Below are 22,102 nucleotides of genomic sequence, written 5' to 3' on the forward strand. Positions count from 1 at the left end.
GTCATAGCGACTAATAACAAGACGCTGGTCCGTCCCCCAATTCCGTCCGACTTTTCGTTCCGTTGCCAAAACTCGTCGTAGCGAAACAAGAATGTTTTCTTATCAGGTGTTATGAGTTACCTGACTTTTCTCCCAACACGACACGTGGGGGGAAGTTTCCAAATTCAGATACTTTTTTGTTTTATTGGTGACAACATGTAGAGAACTGCAGACACTGTGCTGACTTGAACACAAGGACCGGACTTGTTTTACAAACCGGAGAAAAGAAGCTCCGCACCGAAACGCCTGAGCTAGCATCGAAGCTAATTATTAACTCTGTGGAACAACCTGGTCTGACTCGGTGCAATAGTCATGGACGCCGTGGTGAAATTCACCAACCAAAGTCAAGGAAGAGACCGTATATTCAGGTGGGGTTTTGGATAATTTGTTTGTTACTGTTAAAAAAAAAATCGCAGCCTTCATTTGTCTGTTTTTGTTTCTCAGAGCGACCCAGTATGCCTGTGCTCTTTCCATTTATTTACTGCGGAACAACTCGGAAAGAAAAGAGCTTGTGGCCAAACTCAAACAGCTGGAAACAAACATGAGTTCTGGACGAAAACGTGAGTATACTTTAAAAACATTTTATATGCTCAAACCATTTAATGGTTTAACCATTTCCTTTAGCCTGTTCTAAGTATGTTTTTATATACTGGGGAAAAAAGTTTTACAGAGGGGAAATATTATTTATTTATCATTTATTATCTTTAGATAATCTTTTAGTACCTTTCTTCTTTAAAAGGATGAACCGTTAGGTGGGAAGAAAATGCCTTAAGACCACTCATACACAATATGACAAATTTCAAGTTAAATAAACCATATTCACTGTTATATTTCAGCTTAGCAAAGTTTAGCTAGGTAAAACTGTCTTCTGGTAAAAATGTATGAAATATCTTGGAGGAGAAAGGCAAAAAGTAAAGATTGACGAGGAGCTGAAATTCTGTTTTCTGCATGAATGGACACAAATTTCTGTTATGATGACAAAAGCACAACTGAGAAAGATGAATGATGTGGAGCAGCCCGTCTCGCAGCTTTTCTTGAACAGTTTTGCAACTTTTTAAAAAAAATGTACCAGTAAGCTGTAATAAAGCTACATTTTGCTTCAGTTAGGTTTGTAGCTTTGTTTCCTTTAGGTTGTTTCAGTTTGTGGATGTGTGTTATTTGCACAGGCTTTGGTTGTAGCACTGATAAGACTGACCATAATAAATCACAGATCACTCCACGTGGGGGGGGGGGGGGGGGGATGGGATTGTTAAACATTTTGAACTTTGACACAGATTCATCAGATTAAAGCAGAAAAAACAAGATGTCCTTCTAACAGAACGCTGCTATTGTTGCACCGTTTAATGATCTCCCCTCTGCGTCAGAGCTGCAGACGAGCGGCCTCACTGCTTTTGTCTGCCTGCTTTGATTATTGTGAGACAGCAAGTGGAAACATTATTTATTTGCAGCATGCTTTCCGAGTAGTTTTCGAACTCACACAACACCTAATTTGAATCCTCTAAAGCAGGGGTGTCCAAACATTTTGTCACATGGGCCAAAATCAAAGTCAGAAGGACCTGAGGGCCAATTTTTTTCCCTTTACCTGCTCAACAATAAACTAAGCATTGAAAACTTAAATTAAACAAATAAAGTAGTCAGATTTATTGCTGGAAATGGACGTGTAAATTAATCTAGATCCAGAAGTGTTTTACAGGATTCCCTTATTGAAAGAAATTTGGCAATTTTCTGTTTTAATTGGGGAATAAATAACCTAATTTAGTTAATTCTGATCATTAAAATCAGGATTTAGGTCACTCTTTTGTTAAAAATGCTTGCTGTATTCAGACAAATTTAATAAGTTTATTAAAGTGAATTGGAGGGCAGCAAAATCAGCTTTTAAGTAGAAGTCACTAGATAGATGTGGAAAAAGCTTAGAGCTTTTTTATTTAAAGACAAATTATTGGCATCGTTGCCAATATTCTTTATTGGACGGAGATTTTACTTCTTCTGTGATAATTTTGCCGTAATTAAACATAGAAAATCTCCATCTACACCTGTGCAGGGGGGCCACACCTTGGACACCCCTGCTCTAAAGTATGCTAAGCTTGCCTAATAGTCTTGTTTTCTGCAGATGAATTGTATGTTCTTCCTCACGTTGATAACCCTTGTTGCTCCCTCCTGTCAGTGCTCAGGCTGGGAAACGCAGCACACTCCATCATGGCTGCCAAACAAACCATGCAGTTCTCTGACCGAGTGCTCTGCCTCTGCCTCACCGTGGCCAACTTCAACCGGGCCCTCTACTTCGTCTGCGACAACTTGCTTTGGGCCAGAAGCGTCGGGCTCCTCCGCGCCATCGACAAGGAGCGCTGGAGCCTGAACGCCTCGCGCTGCTACTTCTACTCGCTGGCCATGAACTTGGTCCGAGACGCTTACGTCGTCCTCCAGCTGATGGTGAAGAAGCGGAAGGACGAGGAGTTCAAGCAGAAAATGAGGCGGCACGTCGGCGAGAGTCCCGACGTGGCCGAGGCCGTCATTCCTGAGCTGGATGCTTTCGTCTTCCTGCTTTTAGAAACCCTGAGGTCCAATCCGGCCGTGGCTTTGGACACGCTGAAAAACATCTGCGATCTGTTCATTCCCTTAGACAGGCTGGGGATTTACAGGACCAACGCAGGAGTGGTTGGGTTCTGTGGGCTGATATCCTCGCTGCTCGGCATAGTAACGCTCGCCTGTCCTGCTTTAAAGCTCAAACCGTGAAAACGAGTGGAGTTCAACTAATTCTCGATTTAATCACGGGAACGTTGAATTAACCTTCAATCTTCACATTTTACACTGAACCAAATCCAGGAATCACCAGCTGACTTAGAAGTCTTTAGAAAATAAGATTCAAGACTAAACCTTCGTACATTCCTGTCTTCTGAACCACCAGCACTTTCACAACAAACACTTTGCTACTGATATCAAAAATATGTATATTTTTTATTTGAAAACATCAAGAGTTTGTCAGGGTCAGTTTTGAAATCTGCTGCCTGTTCTGCGATAAAATGCTGCTAAAAGTTTAGTTGATGAGAACTGAATCGATTCTCAGCCAAAACGAGATGTCAGGAAAGTGAATTAATGGTAAAAGTATTTTTTTTCTGGCATGAAAAGCATGAGCCGGACTTCCACTGTGATTAATGTGCTTTAACTTAGAAGAAAGAGAACACGAATCTATGCACATCTGAAGACACCGTTTTTTTGTGTATTGTTTACAAATTCAATTCTTTGGTGTGGATGAATTTAAAAACCTCCATTTTTGATTCAAACACATTAAATGTTCAGCATCATCTCTTGGTGTAATCCAGTTCAAAAGACTTGGTTTTTCTTTGTGATTTGATTTACTCACGGATGTCTTTGCACCCCGACAAGCCTGATCATTTCAGAAACAGCAGCTCTGCCCTCTRCTGGACACAACACCGTCATCAGTTCATCAAGAGCTTTATTTTYGATTTCAGAGACAATAATACACTTTGTTTTTGAAAGCGTTTCCTGGAGGACGGCGCAGTGAATCATCATCCATCGTYGGAAATATGCAAAAATACAATATGTTATGGTTCCCTTTCACAATACTTGAGTTTTCACTGCGAAGAGAAGGAAACGCTATGCAGAAAAGCACAAACATACAAAATCAATAAATACGTAAAGAAAAGGCAGAAATAAGTTGGAGGCAAAGGGCTTGATTTCACATTTCCTCTGGTGGTTTCTTTCAGAACCAACAAAGCGTTTCAAGCAGTTTTACTTGGAGTTTGAAATTAAATTCAGACTATTGCTAAAAAAACATTTAACAWGTGTCTTAGAAAACTCTTAATTCTACATGTTAAATTATCAGAGTTCTGATCTAATTAAATGTTTTTAGATTTTATTCAGACAAAAGTAGTTTCAGGAAGTGGCGACAGTGTTAAACTATAGATKTGTAAATGCTGCTGGTATGTTTTTATTTATCTTTATTCTCAGTAAGCTAATGGTTGTGATGAATCACTGCTTTCTGAATGAAAAAGGCACCGTCAGTAGTTTGCTCCTGCAACAATTAAAAGAAAAAAATCTTAAATGCAGTTTGCTTAAAAGGTGTAGTTTCTCAAGAAGCACATTTTACACAAACGATACGTTTCTCTCTCACACTGTGATAATTTTAACTTTTTTCCCCCTCAGGAAGTGTCACCAATGATATTAGTTTCAAAATAAATGCAAAGTTAAATTAATTACTTTTATCTTCAGTGTTTTGTGGTGGAAATGTTTTGTCATATTTATGTTGATTAGTATATATTTCAGGACTTTCTTGTTTTATATGATAAACTATGCAAAATGCTAATAAATAAGAGTATTTAAGTGAACCGTCTTCATGTCTTTTCACATATAAAACAAAACCCACATTTAAATTAATTCTTACAGTCCATTTTCTCATGTTTATCCATGAAGGACACTTTTATTTTGAAAATCAATATTTTATTTTATTTTTTACATAAAATAATTCTAAGATTTAAAACTGACTTTTTATTTTTGGCACACCAAAGCTTTAAGAATAGAGCTTTTAATCAAATTTTACGACTTTAAACACCTTTTGTTTCTCCAGTGGTCAGTGCTAATAAATATTTGTTTGACGAGTTTATATAACACGACTCAAATCCTTCAAACACACCAGAGCTCTGAGGATGAAAACGGTCTGGTTAAAAACCAACCGAGTACTTTGAAATTATCAGAATTAAAGAGGCTTTTTTTTAAAGATGGAGTTGTGCAAAGATTCTGCAGTTTGATAGAGGTGCCAGATAAAACCAGTGAAATTTCTGTACAATTCTTGATTATCAGATAAAATTAAGACAAAAAAAACTGAAGCTACAACTGAAATAAAAATGAAATACAAAATAAGAAACACAGATAAGACAGATTTTACACAACAGTAACTGAAATCTTCACGAGACAACAAAGCGGGAGCGTTTTAGGGACGACAGAAATAGACGATTCGCGTCGAGGCAAACTTCACCTTCATTCTTCCGTTTACACCGACACAAACGCTCAGAGAAAACAGAAATAAAACTTCTTATTCTAACGAGTGAAATAAAACGACAGGCTGTGATTAAACACGCATACCTGTCGTTCATTTAAAAGCCTCTCTAACCCAGAAGGCATTTCTTTCACATTCAGCTGAATAACATGAAACCGTTCAGTGAAGTGAAACCCCGACATTAAAGGCTTGAACCACAGTAATATCAGTGGACTAAAATCTGCAGTGACTCTGATCGTCACCAAGATAAATACACTGTGAGCTTTCTAAACTTTACGCACGTTGGATAAATTGTCGTTTTATCTACATGTAAACAAGGAATGATTGAACCTGTAAGACTTGAGAGATGAAAACATAAAAAGGCAGCTCATGGTGCTGTAGGCTACATGTGGGTGAAAGTGGCGAAATGTGCACAGCACTGTCCTAAAACCAGAGTTTTAAAGATCTGTGAAGGGTCGATTTGTGGCAACATTTCTGAGAAATGAAAAAGGACAACAGCATTAAGTGATGTGATATGCCTTTTGATTGAAGCTCTAAAAAAAGGGCTGCAGGATAAATATAAGTACTGTATCACAATAAGAACTGCTGAGGAGTGAGGAGAATGTGGAGCGGGACTTTCCATTGAAATTAAAATTTATGGGAATTTTAAAAGATTTTAAATATAGTTGGGGTGAAAATACACAGTAGCATAATGCAGATTTCTGTATCACATCCTAAAACTGATAAACCTGAGAGCGTAAAACGTTTTCTTCCAAGTTATAAATACTTTTATTGTGAAATGCTGTTTACTGAAATTCAATTTGTTTTGATGCAGATAAAATCAAAGGCAAAAATAATTATTAAATACTATTTAGTTATATTTAGAATTGTGTGCATAAAGTAAAAAAAAGGTGTTTTCCAACAATTTGTGATGCATTAATGCCATCAAATGCAAAGTAGGTTAATAAATGAGTAGTGATGGACAAAGCTAAACAAACGGTTCTGCTGTTAGCGGAACCACGCCCACCACTGGTTATTTTTCTCATCAACTTTGTCCATGATTTTATCTGCCTAAAATAAAAGGTTTATGTTTTGTTTTTGATATGGTTTACTTAATATACAAAAACAAAATTGGAGGTAATTCCCATAAATAACCATAAATAATTCCAATGAAAAGTTTCCAATTTGGAATATTTCCAGAATTCCTCAGCTTAATCTCTTAATGTTAAAATATTTCTCTGTAATATTCTAATCGCCTGCTTACCTAGCATTGTGCAGCCCTAGTTTAAAACTATGGACTCTAGAGCACATTTTGTATCAGATCAGGTCTTAGTTCTGCAGAAAAATGTTTTTTGTTTGGATCAGAMAGAAAAATCGATTAGTTAAATGACAGTTTAGTCAAAATGTGATCTTAGTGTAAGAAATGAACATTTGATGCAAGTGAATATATTTTTCTATCTGCAAGAAGCAAATACACAACACTTTTTGTATTTAAATACAAAATCTTTAGTATATCCCTAAATTTGATTGTACCATCACTTCAATACTAAAAAACCAAACCTCTGAAGTTGAAAGGCAGTAAAGGATATAGTTTCAAAACGACGCAGTTTGGCAGGAAGAATCACGTTTTTACAGCAGAACAGAATCCAGCTACAGCTATCAAGGCTTCTGAAATCCATTTAAAGGGTAACATTTGATCACGAGTTGGTGGTCTTAGCCCACTAAAAGAAAAAAAAAAGAGAAAAAGAACCTTGCTTCTTGATTTCATAACACTCTGAGGAGTAAAGTGAATAGTGTTTCAGCAACTTCTGAATCCAGCTGGGCAGTCCTTGGGTCCACTTAAAGAGTCTTTCTTTTGGTCCAGTTAAGTCCCTATTGAGGGGAGGGGCAGTTACTAGGAACATCCCTGAGCTCGGTCATAGTCTGTGATCAGGCCTTTGATATGTGACAGTTTGGTGTGGAGATACTCGCATCGCTTCTTCTCTTCTCGATACCCAGGAAACTTCTAGAGAACAGAAAGAAAAGAAAAGAAAGCTGTAGAGCGGTTTCAGGAAAGAAGATCAAAAACAGGTYGTACATTTCTGATTATAGGTTCAAAGGAGCCTCATTTTCATGTGATAAATCAGATCTTTGAAGTGCGGCTCTGGATATAAGTTATGATCAAATAAAAATCTTGCCTGGTGAAAAACGGCTCTTTGAAAACCCACTTGATAAAATAATATAGTAGTTTTATTTGGACCAATGAGCTAATGGCTAATCCAAATACGACCAAGACCAAAGTGGATGATGGCTGTCTTAAACAGAATCAGGTCTTTACACACTTCCACATTGCTTTTAATTTTTCACAATTTTGCTTTGAATTTTGTGATTATTTGTAACTTCAAATAGTTGCAGTAGCAGCTAACTGTAGCACTGTATTAATTATTATTTTAGAAATACAAATGGCCTTTTTTCAAATTATAAATTATGTGGTGTTTAGAACATACATAATCTACTGAACAAAGAAAAATGATTACATTTAGACACATTAGCATTAATATAAGCTTAAATTTTATTATGTCTTAAATATAAATATGATCCCAATACAGCAATTCAGTTAAAAAGAACACCCTCGCTAAAAATCCACTTACTTGACTAATATAAGAAAATAATACAGATCAAGATTATCATAGTGGATTCTTTGTTGCTCTTTTCACAACTAAATCAAAACTTTTCTTGGCTTGAAAGTTGGCCAGCTGAAAATTCAGTGACAAAAAGGGAAACCTTACATTTAAAGTATTCCCTTTGTGACAGGATAAAATGGTAACGAGGGACAGATCTGGCCCGCAGGCCTTGAGTTTGACACAAGTGGTGTAATGTGACAATGAGGGTAATGTAAATGTTTATGGAGCACCRACTAGCCATTTACTCATCAGTCTGGTAAAAATGAAAATTTTAAACTGAAGTCTTTCAAAGAGCTACAAGATAAGATATWAACTATGGTAATCTTTATACAGAACCACACCTAAAAATATGAACCATGCTTTTATTGCAAACTGTTGTGTGTCCATCGTACTGACATGTTGACTTTATTTAAACCAGTTACATTTGTTACTGCTACATGTACAGAGAATATTTAAATATGCAGTAGTCTAAGTAGTTTTTGAAAACAAGCTTCTGTCTGAGGCTGAGTGATAAATTAAAATGAAATAAATTTTAAACAAATCTTACTTTCTTATATTTTCTGTACTTCTGTTGTATCTGTTCCTCCATGAGCTGACAAAAAACACAAGAGACAAACGTTACTGTGCAACAGAGTATTAGCTCAATTTATTTATTTATTTATTTATTTTACTTTAAAGCTTTGCTAAACGAAGAAGCTTCGCAGCACAGACAGTACCTTGTACTCTTGTGTTCCCGGAGAGAGAGTGTTGATCTTTGAACCCAACTGAACAAACATCTCAGTGATGGCTCCGATCCGGTCGTGCAGAGCTCTGTACTCGTCGTATTCGGCACAGAAGTCGTCGTTGTACTGTTGGCGCTGTTCCACTGATGTTATGGCGCCGTATTTTCTGCAAAAGAAAAACATTACCCTTTTCATTTTTGTTTGTAAAACAAACAAACAAAAAAATTAAATAAAAAAATGATGGTTGCCAAGTTGTTTCCCAGTTCTTCCACTAGATGGAGGTGCACATCRGCAGATTGGAAGGGTTTGACATCAGTCAACAACACGCTGCTGTAAGAGTTTGTTTTTCTCTGGAAGACCTGTTTTAAAGAGTCTGACTTTCCTCTGTTTGTATGAATATTTGGAGCCCAGAACCTGGTTTCAACAGTGGGTTTGGACCAGGGGTGTCCGATCCTGGTCTTTGAGGGTCACTGTCCTGCATGTTTTACTTGTTTCCCTGCTCYAGCGCACCTGATTCAGTGTTTGAATCACYTCTTCAAGTTCTGCAGCGACTTGTTAATCRTGTAAGTTCAARTCAGTTGTGTYRGAGCAGAGAACCCCCCTAAAATATGGAGGATAGTGACCCTCGAGACAGGATTAGAGACATCYATTTTAGTAGTTTCTCTGCTCTAACACACCTGATTTGAAAGAAAATGTGATTAACAAGTGTCTGCAGAACTTGAAGAGGAACTTCAATCACTGAATCAGGTGTGTTGGAGAATGGAAACAGGTAGGATAGCGGCCCTGGAGGACCAGGATTAGACAGTAATGGATCACATCCACAATAACTGACCCTGACCAATGACGTAGTGAYAGTTTAGAATGATATAAATGTTTAATCTTACATTAAATAGTCAGGCAGTTCCTCTGCGGAGGTTCGGTTAACAGGTGTTTTCTCTCCATCGTGGTCCGTAGCTGTCAGAAACACACAMACAGATGTTAGAGAAAAGGTCTGCCAACACACAAGATAATGAGCCCGTCATATCAAGGCCAACTGAGACGTTCTAACAGGCTTTGATGATAAGAGTCCAAGGCGAGCCGTGACGTCAGCCGAGATGAGCAGGAGGTGAAGCTGCCTGCTGACTCGCTTGACCATAGGTCACCCATCTGTTCTGCAGTCAATCATCAACAGACCAGAGGCCCAGACTGTCACAGCTCTAACTTCTCTAATGATCGGATATAAAATAAGGCTTCCAGAAACAACTAAATCTGGAGGATTTTATAAGTCATGCACAGATATTATACTTATTCATGACACAGCAGATTCTTCAATCTAAAAAGAAAAAAAAAACGATCTTAAATCATGAACATTTACCTTTGATGTTTTCTTGGTTCTGCTTCAGCTCTGGACTAGTCTCTATCCAGTCTGGTTTTAAGCGATCCCGTTCCTTGTCTTTGTGTTTTTTGGACTTTTTCTTTTTATGCTGGCCGTTGCTGAGCTGCTGCTCGGCACATCTGGAGGCGTCGTTGAGCGGGGACTTGGGACTGGGAGAAGTGGGACTTGGTTCTGTCCTCTCTAGCTTGGAGAAAGCAGATGAAGCGCTGAGTTTGTGTGGCGAGTACAGACCGTCGGGGCTTCCCTGGAGACGGCTGCTGGCTTTGTCAAAATCAGATTTAATCTCGGCACAGGAGTTTTTGTGACTGAAAGAGCTGCGGGCTCCGTTGGTGCCACAGTCTGGACGGGAAGGTGACTGCAGGGGCAAATGGTCTCCGGACAGCTTTTGTTTTTTAGGGGTCTGAATGTTGGATGGTTCTAAAGTCAGTGGGCGTTTCTGGAGTGAAGGAAAAAATAAACAKCACAGAACAGCTGTCACAAATAGATAGTTTCCTGTAGAGTCATGACGAGACAGGAAATTGCTTTTTTAAACATTTACGACCAAATTGTAGTTCAGGGTTCCTACAGCTAAAGGCAAATTAAATTTAAGACTTTTTAATGCTTTTTAATGCCACTTGAAAGGAAATTTAAGACTAACGTCACAATAAACACAAATATAAAAAAAACGAAACAATTTTACCCAAATTTTAACGCAAAACAACTAGCCGTGGTAAATTTGGTAAATTGTTTAAAAAAAAATAAATGTTACCAATTATTTTAATATTTGAGACAAATACAGTCATCCTATTTACAATGTGTTAACATTTTTAAGACCTCTGAAAGATTGACTTGAGATATTTTAAGGCTAATTAAGGCCTTATTTTTGGATTGATGAATTCAATGCCTTTTAAGACTTTTTAAGGCTCCACGGGAACCCTGTAGTTTGCAAGTCCTGGCCTTATTTGGCTGTTCTGTCGCAAATTCTGTGACGTAATAGTTCAGAAAACATGACAGAAAATAGAGAAAACTGAACAGGCTGAAAAATATATCCCAACCAGAATATAAAGGTATGTTTGCAGGGAGCAAACTGAACTTTTCTGAACTCCTAGAGAATCCAAGTAAGCAACTAAACTAAATTTAAAGGCTAAAAATGTGCATTTTGCCTCATATTGTTAAATGTGATATTTCCAAAAAATTTAAAGTTGCAAACAACTTATTCAGATCTAAAGGTATAAAGACAGTCCTCATGTGTTTCATGTGAAAGCTTGAAGGGCGAAATTTGCAAGACTCTCTGAGAAACTTAATATTTTGGGGAAAATCTGAGGCATGGGAGTGATTAGCTGCAGTGAACAAAAGCTCAAGAAAAGAAGTGTTGGGATTTTTCTCTCCTTTCTATTCCTCCCTCGTGTCCCAACAGGACTGGTCATACAACCAGCATTACTAAAATCAGGCTGAACAAAGTGGACATTTCTTGTAGAGGAAGACTACAACCGATTCAAGAAATAAAGTGTCAGTCGACTTTTAACCAGATGAGAACAGATAAAATCTTCAGGAGCTACTTGTGTCATGGTAGAGAAACCTTTAAGCACGACGGCTGTAACTTCCTGATAAAGATCATGCAGGCGAGTTGGGGGTTAGGCCTAGATAAAAATCTTCCTCCTCATGCTGACTCGTGAATCCACTGAAGCGGATCACAAAATGTGTGGAACACATTGGGATGACACTAAAAATCACGTGATCTGAACTTGGCTCAGTGTTTAACTTATTCTGTTTCATATTTACTGTAAATGACAGACGTGATGCCGATCTTTATATTCTGATTGGAGCAAGCAGTGCGAGCTGTATACACTCAAGCTACACAAAGAGAAACAAAAAATAGTCAACAAATGCAAATGAAGACGACGAAATACCTCAACTTCAATTTTGAAGAAAAAGAGGAACTAGTAGAAGTGCAGTTGAATAATTACCACTGAGAGGTTCTTGGCCGGGCTGAGTCGTGACGGAGAGTCGCCAAGTGTTTTGTGGAATGAATGGTTGGACTGCGGGCTCTTTAACTGGCTACTGTGGAGCGGCTGACGTTTCCTGGGGAAAGATTTAGAGGACAGCACCTTCAGTTAAGACACAGACTTTAAGGTAAATGACCCGTGAAGCCAAACAGGAAGAGGCAGTATGTCAGTCGTGCGGTCACAGAGCTCACGTTGGCAGATCTATGTGCAACAGGATGAGCAATTTCTGTTGCGAAAAAATATGAGGTTTTTTTTCCTCTCCCAGAGAAGTAAGCAACGGTCAAAGTAAAAATTCACAGCAGGCAGCTTCTAAAAACGAGCAGTTTACTGGTTTGAACAAAAGCAGCAGCTTTAACCTCTGCGTGGCCAAACCCATTCTTCTGCTAAACTGCACCTTCCTCAAACAGATGCCATTACAAAGAGTCACCCTCTGCCAGGAACTTAAACTCTTTTAATCATATTTACAAAGATAATTAACTGCATAATCATCAAATACCAACCCACAGCACTACCAGAAGCTCTAAAAATAACATCAAAAGGAGAAACTAAACGAAACAACCAGTAGCAATATCTTTATAGTTTGAAGCATTTCCTGGCAACCGCTTCTTTATTGTGTTTGGCAAATAATTGGATCAGTACAGTTTTGAGCTTTTAGCACTCGACATGGGGTGGGGGCAAGAAATCTGCCAGCAGGACTTGCACTTCTTCCAAAATTGTAGTGAAGCACATGGCTTACATATTTACTGGCAGGCAGAGGAACCATACGAGGCACAGAAGGTCACGCTGAAAAGCTCAGCCTTGCAACTCCTGCCATTTGGCAAGGCAGTGCAGCAGAATATTCTCCTCCTGCTTTGATGTGTCAATTAGGAGAATCAGCAGAGGAGAGCAGCACTCCTTTAGAAGATCTGCTTTAAAATGATCCCAGCAGTGTTCCAAATGATGAAATTGTTCTTTTGTGTTAATGTTGCCACAATCCCTCCGTCGTCTTTGCATGAGCTACTTCAAGAGGGCTTTAACAGGCTAAAAGAGCTTAAAAGGTTCTTGTCCAGAGGGTTTGAGAAATATGTGTATAAATGCTTTCGCACAATGTTCTATAAAAAAGAAGAGGCACCAACTTCTGTTTTCTGCATAATTAAGTAAAATGTATTTTGACTGGACTGAGAAGCTAATAGAGTGAGGGTAAGAACAACMTGGRTTGCTGCTGTCTTAAAACACCTTTAATCTAAATAATATTAATCAAGGTTAATGTGAACTCCATTATCATTGCTAATGACATAGAATCCTGTGGTTGTTTGCAGCTGTAACATTTAAATAATTCTGCTAAAATAAAGATACAATTTTTGATTATTTTTAAGAACGGGGGTATTTTAAGACGGCAGCATTACTTTATGATCTAGGCCTCACTCAGACTGTTAGCTCATCAGGCTGGTCTAATTTTAACTATTTCTCCAAACTGAAGTTGCTGAAACAACTAATATCCAGTGGTGGGCACAATTAACCAAAATGTTAGCTTTGCTAACTCATTATCCATTAACTAAACGTATAGCTTCACATGTTAAAATAAATAAATTAGCAGAAGCTAACAGCTAATCACTAAGATGACCCTCAGTCTGTGTCATACATCTTTGTCTCCTTCGAGCTGAAGGCTCGTGGGACTGASACAAACCTGTTGATGGTAGTTTGTTAGTTAGCTGTTAGTGAACTTAAGTTGGCAAAACCTACTTGTAATTTAACAGAAGCTAATTGTTCCATTAATGATTTTCTAAGTTTTGAAAAGACTAATACGCTAAAAAAAGATTCTGTTATTAGCTATTAGCTGATTAGCACCACCACTAACAACCTTTTAACAGAACCTGTGACTTATACCTTTTATTTAAAGGCACAATGTGTAGGATTTGTTGTTTTCAGCGACATCTAGTGGTTGAGTGGTTGAATCCTCCTCCCTGGTCCTCCCCCCACCTCCACCCCTGCTTCCAAACACAAAGGAGTTGCTACGGTGTCTCTCAGGTGTCAAAAACCTTTGATAATTCCAACCGCGATGTCTACCAGCAGCTTCAGGACCAGTGATGTTTCAAGTGGTAAGATTATGAGCTTTAATAAGTAAAATTATCCCAGCTACAATGACAGACAACAAATATTACATTTATAGTATTACAACTAAAACCGTTTTTGATGCTGCCACCGCAGTTTGTCCTTTATGAGCCTTCGTAGACAAGATGGCGGTGCAAGATGGCGGCTGCCTGTAGTRGAGACCCGCGACCATGGAGATATAAACAGCTTTTTATAAGGTAAAAATAATAAAACAAGGTCTTTGTCTGCAATGATTAGACATGTTTTTTATTATTGTCATTAGTAATTATCTCAATTTCGTCTAAAAGAATTGACAAAATCCTACACACTGTGCCTTTAAAAAATATAAATGTTAAGCTGTAAACCTTTGAGATGCTATTTGTTTGTTCTTGATTCCGTTTTAATCAAATGTAAAATGTTACCCAGTTGTTGGTGGTCTGCCCATATTCATGTAGACTAAACAAACATGTCAACTCATTTACTGGAAAAAACAAATAATTTTCAAAACACAGCTTATAACAAATATTTTAAAACGTATGCACAGTGACTTTTAGCATTTTTAAATCATTCAGCGGAGGGAAAAAGGCTAACTTAAATCTTACCTCATCAGCAGCCTGTGGATAAGTTGCTTCTCCTCTTCTAGATATCCAGGCCAGTCTCTCTGGACGTGTCTGTAGAGTTCATCCTTCAAAGAATAGCTGTGGTCTTTAGGATTCTGTTTACCAACCTGAAAAACCAACAGGTCCACAAAATGGTCAAAATTCTACAAAAAAATAAAAATAAAAATAAAATGTCATTTGAAGCAGTAAAAGCACCAGAATCCTGCTAAGCTGGCTCTGTAAGGTCCTGTGAATAGTTAAACTTCCCACTTTAMAAACTTTTAACCAAATGCTTCAAATTTGACCAAACCAAAACAAACAAACAAAAACCTAAACAACTTTTGGTTCTGCGAGTCTGATCCCAGCTGGAGTCGCCCCACCTCTCTACTGTCAAAGCACAATCTTCTCATCCAAAGATAATCAAAGCACAAACCTAATTACAGTTACCAGTGATTGCACAAGCTCCCACTTGATGAGTGCAGTGGGACACTCAGACATTGTGAACACAGGAAACATGCCTAAAATACGCCTAACTGGCCTTACCTTTTTATAGCAGACTTTTCAGCTGCACGTGACTTGTTTGATCACTAGGAGCAGCAGAAAACTAAACCACATTACTAAATTAGTCAGCTAAATCTGAATTTGCCTTCCATTTTATTTGTAACTAACTGCATTATGTACGTTTTTATTAGCTGGTAATGTGTTTGCAGACTCCCACCTCATCTAGTACCGAGGCCAGATCAGCCTTGTCCTTTGGGCTCGCCCGCTCCCTCTCCAGCCACAGGAGCACTTCTGGTTTTCTGTAGGGCTTTAGGGCCAGGAGATGAATGATGCGATCCTTTAAGGATCGATGTGCAACAGGGCTGGGGAGCAGGGTCCTCTTGTTGCTGGGGGAGTGCTTGTTGGTGCTGTCAGAGCTCAGCACCATGCCTGGTTTCCTCTGGACCTTTACACATTTACCTAAAAAAAGACGTAGATGTAGGAGGCTATTTCGTAAAAGTAGGGGTCTGACCATCTATCTTCAAATGTAATTTTAATAATATAGTAGATATAATCACAGTACCAAATGTATGAAAACTTCAGGATACATATTATTATATGAACAAGTTACCAAGAGTTTAAAAATATCTCAAGAACTGGTGTTTGACTTTATCTGCTCTTCAAACATGACTTGGATCACATGACATAAAAGTTACAGAAGAAAAATAAATTTTGCACAAAAAAATTATTAAACAATAAAAATATCTTAAAATCGTCTAAAAAGAGTGTGCCTAATCTGTTCTGTTAAGTAGAACAATTTCACATTAGTTTTAGACAGAAGACAGCTGACCCACATCAGACTATCTACACAGGGTTAGACGGGAGGAAGACGTCGCTGAAATCCTGTAGCGTGAATTTCCAATATCTGACCTGAAACATTGCTGCAGACTGTCTGACAGGAAATTCCCAGTGGAGGGGGTGTTCCAGTTTAAATTTATGACTGGTAAGTGGGAAATTCTAACTTCCCAGTACAACTGGACCAGCTACTTTGAACCCTATAATTCTTTGAATTTATGTCTACATCTGATTAACTTTTAGAACCAAACAACCAACTATGGGAAATACACATTCCTACAAGAATGACAGCTTTTAATATAGGCTGCTTTAAAAAAATATCTCCTGTAAAATAACCTCCAACGTAATCCAAATCCAGTCCTCAGGGCAGATTTACAAATCACACCCTCATTTTGAAAGACATGCCTACACATGAGATATAGCCAGACAAAGTGTTTCATTATTATCATTATATCACTTTCTTGTCATGCAGTCAACTTTATGCAAGCTCTGCTGATAAGACTGCAACTATGGCTCAATCTGAGGGAGCAGTTTTTGTGCACAAACACGGTGCTCGTGCACTTCTCACCACACACGTGCAGTGGCAGTGCTGCCGTCGCTTGTGTAACGGGGAGATAGCAGGTTTGTCTGCTCTTATGTAAACAGAAGAGTGGAGAAATAATCATCTAGTTGTAGAACCGATTCAGACGGACCCGGTTAGTCAGTTCTTATTGATACCTGCAGGTTTAATCTCGTCACAAATGTCTGAAATACTTCAGTTTGGAGTTGGTTAAAGATTGTCCCATACAACTTGGTAGGTGTTAGACCTCACTGAATAATACAGTTTTAGCCAAATACAGTAAGAATGTGGGTTTTAATGAAGAGCGTATAGTTATCTTTTAACTTTTACCTTGAATCAGGTCCTTGAAGTATTTTTAGCCAATTTATTCTGGCACAGAAACAACCCGCACTGCAACATTTCAAACATGCCGGGACTAGTGCCACTATGTCACAGTCATAAACTAAAGCAGCCTGAGGGTATTTTTAACAGTTTCAACCTAGTCTTTTGTGGTACTTTCCAGGCCGACCTACAATAACTGTTGTGATTTACTGTGTTGTGGATGTTTTTTTTATGAGTAATGGTTGAACATTAAATGCACCACCTGTAAGCAGCATCTTACAGATTTTGTTTTTGATAAAAAATAAATAATAATAAAATCGTCAGACATGTCCAACACCAGGTGTGCACAAATTTATTCTGCTTCGTTGTCAACTCCTCTYTCCTGCTGGATTCCACCGAACTTTAAAATCACACACGATTATCTAAATTGTGTACATTTTTTCTCGTGCAGCCTGTAATTGCGAGTTGGTGCATTTTTTTCTATTTTCCTTTTTTTTGATAAGTATATCATTACTGTACCATAAAAAGATGGAAAGTTACCACAAAACAACTGTGCTCTCTCCACGGCATGTGGCTCGCGCTGTGAGTCATGACCCATTTTTTTCCCTCCCTAGAGAAGAAGTCTCGGATCTTTACGTGCATGAGAAGACATGTTTGAATAAAAGAGGAAACCCTATAACTCTGAGCGTTCAACCAGGAATTCTCATGTCTTTTCAAACATTTTTTTAAAACCTCATAGAGACTTTTAACTGCAGCAGAGCAAGGCAAGTAATGGGTAGCAGCTGGCTTTTAGACCACCTCTAAAGATTACGCTGTAATATCTTTCTGGATAAAAAGTTTCCTTTAATAAATGGAACCAATTAGTCACGAGAAATACATATCATCRTGTCAATAAACGTCGAGAAAAATCATTCATAGCGATCCAGCACAGCCAGTTTTTACAGCATTGAAGTTGAAAATCCAAGCTTCAGTTGAGAGAAAGAAGTGATTAAATATGTATAAATGTAAAATGGAGCTTCTTCAGATAAGATGCAGATCATTCCAGATTTAATTAGTTTAGTTTAAAAAATAATGTTTAAACAAATTGAAATAATTAATTTTCAGTCAGTATATTTTTGCCAAAACCTCATCAACACGAGACCTGTTTGTGCAGGGTTTTGGCAAATTAGTTCACATTAACGGTGCTGGAAGGTGAACTGGTGACATGTTTGAGCATTCTGGTCAAAATGAAAGCAACATTTCAAGATGTGAAAAGTTGCAATGAAGTTATTTGATCAGTTTTGTGACAACTTTCATACCATTTGGTCAGCAGGAGGAAATCGAGAGAGACAAAAGCTTTCTGAGCATTTAATACTTCCTTGTTTATCTGTATTTAATATGCTTAAATGTTATGCCATCCATCCATCCATCCCTTGTGGTAAAGACTTACTTGGCCCTGGTTTGATCTCAATCGCTGTGCGGCTCCAGATGTCCTTCTCCACCTGAGACATGCGCTCCCGTGTCGTTTGGTAGGAATCATCCGTGGCACAAACGATAATCTTGTCTTGAATGCTGCCCTGGCTCTCCAGTTGATCCCTGCCCTCCCTGCGTATGAGAGGAAGACTTTTGAGTGGCTCAGTTCAGTTAACTCAACATTATCTGAAACAACAGAAGTGGTTCTTATGTTGTCACCTCTTGCGTGTTAGAACAGATTCTGTGACCACATGTAGTTAAACCTAAAGGTGGCATCTCTTTGGGTTGTGGCTGTGGAGTTGAGCTGGAGACTCACATATGCAAGAAAATATACAATTTTGCCATCACAAGACATTATGGAAGCTCTCTCATGAACGTTGGTCAACTAGTAGCTGGACAGTAAATACTACTTTAAGGTTATTTTACTCCTATTCTTGTAATAAAATAACTTGTGATTTACTGTGTTCAAATGTAAGTGCTTTCTCTGTTTAAAATGGTTACTGGCACAACAACCACTCTAATGTCTACTTTAATCTATTTCAAAGAATTATGTTTGGTATTATTGTTAATTATCTTTTATGAACATTAAAAAAAGACAAAAATAGTCTTACATTTTTGTCTCAAAAACCTGGCTTAATTTATTTTGTTGTATTACAAAATTTTTGKACATGCCGACATCTGTTGAAGGCTTGATAACTTTTACATCTGCATACTGACATCACATTTGTTTATATAAAAGAAAACGATAATTGATGTGTATCAACTAGGGATGCACAATATATTGGCATTCATATCGGTATTGGCCRACATTGGTCATTTTTTTTGAATATCGGTATCRATATTAACATCCGATATTGATTTCTCACGTTTTAGCTTTGTGTTTCTGTTTTGGGATGGGAGATGGTTGGATGAGCAGCATCTGTTTGATCAYGATAGTGATAATGACGCTGCATAGCCAGGAATAACAGAAGTAGGGAGCCATGTAAGAGGTCTGGTTGTTTATTTACGGCATCAAGAAAAGACCCAAATGTGTTTGTGCGTATATGTATAATGTAATATGTGTGTTTGTGTAATATCGGTAAATTTTGGTAATCGGCCATAATGGCAATAATTATATCGGACATCAATATCGGCTAAAATTTTCATATCAGTTCATCCCTAGTATCAGCTTCTTTAAGGAGTGTCACATGAAGCAGTGGGACATTTATCTGCTACCATTTGTGACTTAAAACTATGGACAGAGGTAAAGGCAACAATAGGTAAATGGGTTTTGGCCCAACTCTTTTACAAAGGTATCTATGGTTATTGAGGTTAAAAACTTACTTATAATGTTATCTCTTAATCAACTTTTTGACATTAAAGTCCCAAAAACATATTCGTTTCCTTGTAGTATGGCAGTCTATAAGTACTATTGTGGTTAAACGTGGCCTGAACACTGTCTATTGTTGTGAAGTTGAAGGGAGAGATCAGTGTTTGGTCTCAGACTGACACCAGATTTACTTCACATTCCATTTGTGGTCAACAGTGGAAAGTATGCGCTGCTTACCCTGAGACGTACTGGTGAATGCAGTCGAAGCTGGACTGAGGCTTGTCTTTGCTGTCACTGGACAGGTAAAATGAGAAGACTCTGAATCCCTCTGGAGACTCGGGGATTGGCACTGGGATCTTTACATACTACAGGAGGCAAACACAGACATGTAAAACAAAGACTATGATGCTGGTAAATTATATTTATATAATAAAAGTCTAAAGAAAAAAAAGACAATGCATTAAACTAGTTGTGTGAACCACAGCCATGACATGTTAATATTTAACATTTAACAGTTTACAGTGTTCTCTGATAGGCCTGAACTTATCTTGCTGTTTTGAGTGGCGAGTTATGTAATAGGCGTACTTATCACTCCCAGAAGCTGAAACAAATGAATGTAATCTTAAAAAAAACAGCAACAAGTAAAATGACGACTGAAACCCATGAGTGCAACCATTACATGTTTTTATGCTCATCTGTGCAGTAAACATGACCTAAATAATCTGTCATGCGGGCACGTCATTAAAGCTACATGGCACCTCCCAGGTCGAGAAAGACGACCTATGGTTCAGCCATGACAGGATACTGTCTGAAGGGCAAAAACACAACAAAAAACACAAAGGACGGCTTCCTTGCTTGGGTTTTTAATTTCTTCTGCCACAAAGTACCCATCCCTCCCTCCCAGCAAACAAGCCAACAGCGCAAAGTCTATCTCTGTTGGATAGCTGTTACATAAAATGACCTGAAAACCCACTTMCACTAAAAGGATAGTTCAACATAGAAAGTCATTAACCTCCAGGTAAAATGTCCTTTAAACTATATTTTGTAGCAACTTTCCTCTACACTGCCTGCAGCTGTGTCTCAGTCTGAAAATGGACAGTTTAGTGCTTTTGTCAACAGAGTGTCCCAGATTTATATAAAGCAGTCTTTTGTACTTTTTTAAACTTCTTCCCTATTAATGGTATATCTCATACCTATGCATTCATTTGTTTTAGATGGGTGGACTGTTTGCTAATGGTTGTAAGTGATTGATTATAAGCCTTGTGTTTGACAGAACAGTGCCCCTGGCAGATGTGACAGCTGGGACTAACTGTCACAAATGCCCAGTCATGCAGCAAAACCATAAGCAGCTTTTTTTTTTACATTCCCCCCTTACCATAGAACCAGTGAACAACCCCATTTCTCGACACCCCTCCTTCCCCTGAAACCCAGTGCATGCCATTCACCCTACCCCCATCTGCCTCCAGCTTTCCTTCGTGTGCACAAGTCCACCCATGTCAACACAAAGCAGCCCACACGGCTGGAGACTCTTAAGACACAGCTGACCATTAATTTTGACCTATTTATGTCAGACTGTTAGCATAATGTGGTGCAGCAGAGTCACATGCGTGTCTTCTGTGGCTTTTCTGCCAATTGGGAATGATCAACAACACGAGGGGAAAAAAAGTATTCTCAAGAGTTTAAAATGAGAGTGAATGCAAATAAAAGCAAAGTGATGAGATGAAAGTTTTTGCACATTTAGCATTGCAATAGTGCCACCACGTCCCACAATTCAGTCGATGGTAGCAACATCTCCCCCACCAGACATGCATTGGATTTGCCTGTCACCACCGAGCACACTTCACATTCTAATTCTAATCAATGTCACTCAGGTCAGACTGTTCAGAGGTCACCCCCCCCCCCCCCCCCACACACACACACTTTATTCACAATTTCTTTTTCCAAGCATAATAACCATATGTCATTTAACCCATTAATTCCCAGCTTCTGATTCCCTTTTAGATAATCTCAGGATCATAAATGCAGACATAAAAGGGGAAAACACGTGCTTCACTAAACCTGAATAACCTGAATCTGAATAGTTTGATCTGTTGGATGGAAGCCAGCTGGATTGGTTCTGCAGAAAGTCTGAACATTAGTATATTATGTAAAATTAGTATAGTAAGAAAGAATAATAGTTACTATAATAGTACAAAAGTAAGTATATTCACACAAAATCCTTTTTAGTAAGCCACAAATTGAGGTAGATGGCATGCACAAACATTATTTTCTCTCCCATACTTTTTCTCATAATTAAAAAGAAAAATATCAAATGACTTTCTAATAAGAGGGAAACGTAAGGTGGTCCTTAATTATCACAAGTGGAAAGGAAAATAGACTGTGGAGCTCCTGCTTTTCTTTGCTTTTTAGTTTTGAGGTAATGGAAGTAAATAAAGTTATTAAGCCAACACTGAATGTTGATGGTGTTAGTCAGTCCCATTTGTTAGGTGTTTATGCTGGACAATTTTTATATTTTTGTAAAATTTGACTTTATTCACTTTTACTGGATTTATATCCAGACATAACTGTATTGAGCCAACCTATAATTGGATGGTCCATCCATCCATCCATCCATCCATTTTCTTCCGCCTATCCGGGGTCGGGTCGCGGGGGCAGCAGCTTCAGAAGGGAGGCCCAGACC

General features: G+C 38.2%; 2 protein-coding genes across 2 annotated transcripts in view; one reads left to right on the forward strand and one right to left on the reverse strand.

Moving 5' to 3' along the window:
- Positions 1 to 151: 151 nt before the first annotated feature.
- Positions 152 to 4,385, forward strand: pex11a (peroxisomal biogenesis factor 11 alpha). The gene is made up of 3 exons (XM_014003541.1): positions 152 to 407; positions 484 to 599; positions 2,204 to 4,385. Exons 1-3 carry the CDS (start codon positions 352 to 354, stop codon positions 2,770 to 2,772), a joined length of 741 nt encoding a protein of 246 aa, XP_013858995.1. The 5' UTR covers positions 152 to 351; the 3' UTR covers positions 2,773 to 4,385.
- The window catches only part of LOC106514330 (RNA polymerase II elongation factor ELL), a gene marked incomplete in the record, with an annotated part of 34,815 nt that continues 16,189 nt past the window's right edge, over positions 3,477 to 22,102 (reverse strand). Inside the window, 10 exon segments of the mRNA XM_014003540.1 lie at positions 3,477 to 7,037; positions 8,243 to 8,287; positions 8,412 to 8,583; positions 9,302 to 9,371; positions 9,772 to 10,228; positions 11,739 to 11,853; positions 14,450 to 14,574; positions 15,165 to 15,406; positions 18,091 to 18,245; positions 19,660 to 19,787. Of these exon segments, the coding sequence (XP_013858994.1) occupies positions 6,927 to 7,037; positions 8,243 to 8,287; positions 8,412 to 8,583; positions 9,302 to 9,371; positions 9,772 to 10,228; positions 11,739 to 11,853; positions 14,450 to 14,574; positions 15,165 to 15,406; positions 18,091 to 18,245; positions 19,660 to 19,787 (1,620 nt within the window).

This window comes from Austrofundulus limnaeus, unplaced genomic scaffold (genome assembly GCF_001266775.1).
Source record: "Austrofundulus limnaeus strain Quisiro unplaced genomic scaffold, Austrofundulus_limnaeus-1.0 Scaffold19, whole genome shotgun sequence".
Lineage (NCBI taxonomy): Eukaryota > Metazoa > Chordata > Actinopteri > Cyprinodontiformes > Rivulidae > Austrofundulus > Austrofundulus limnaeus.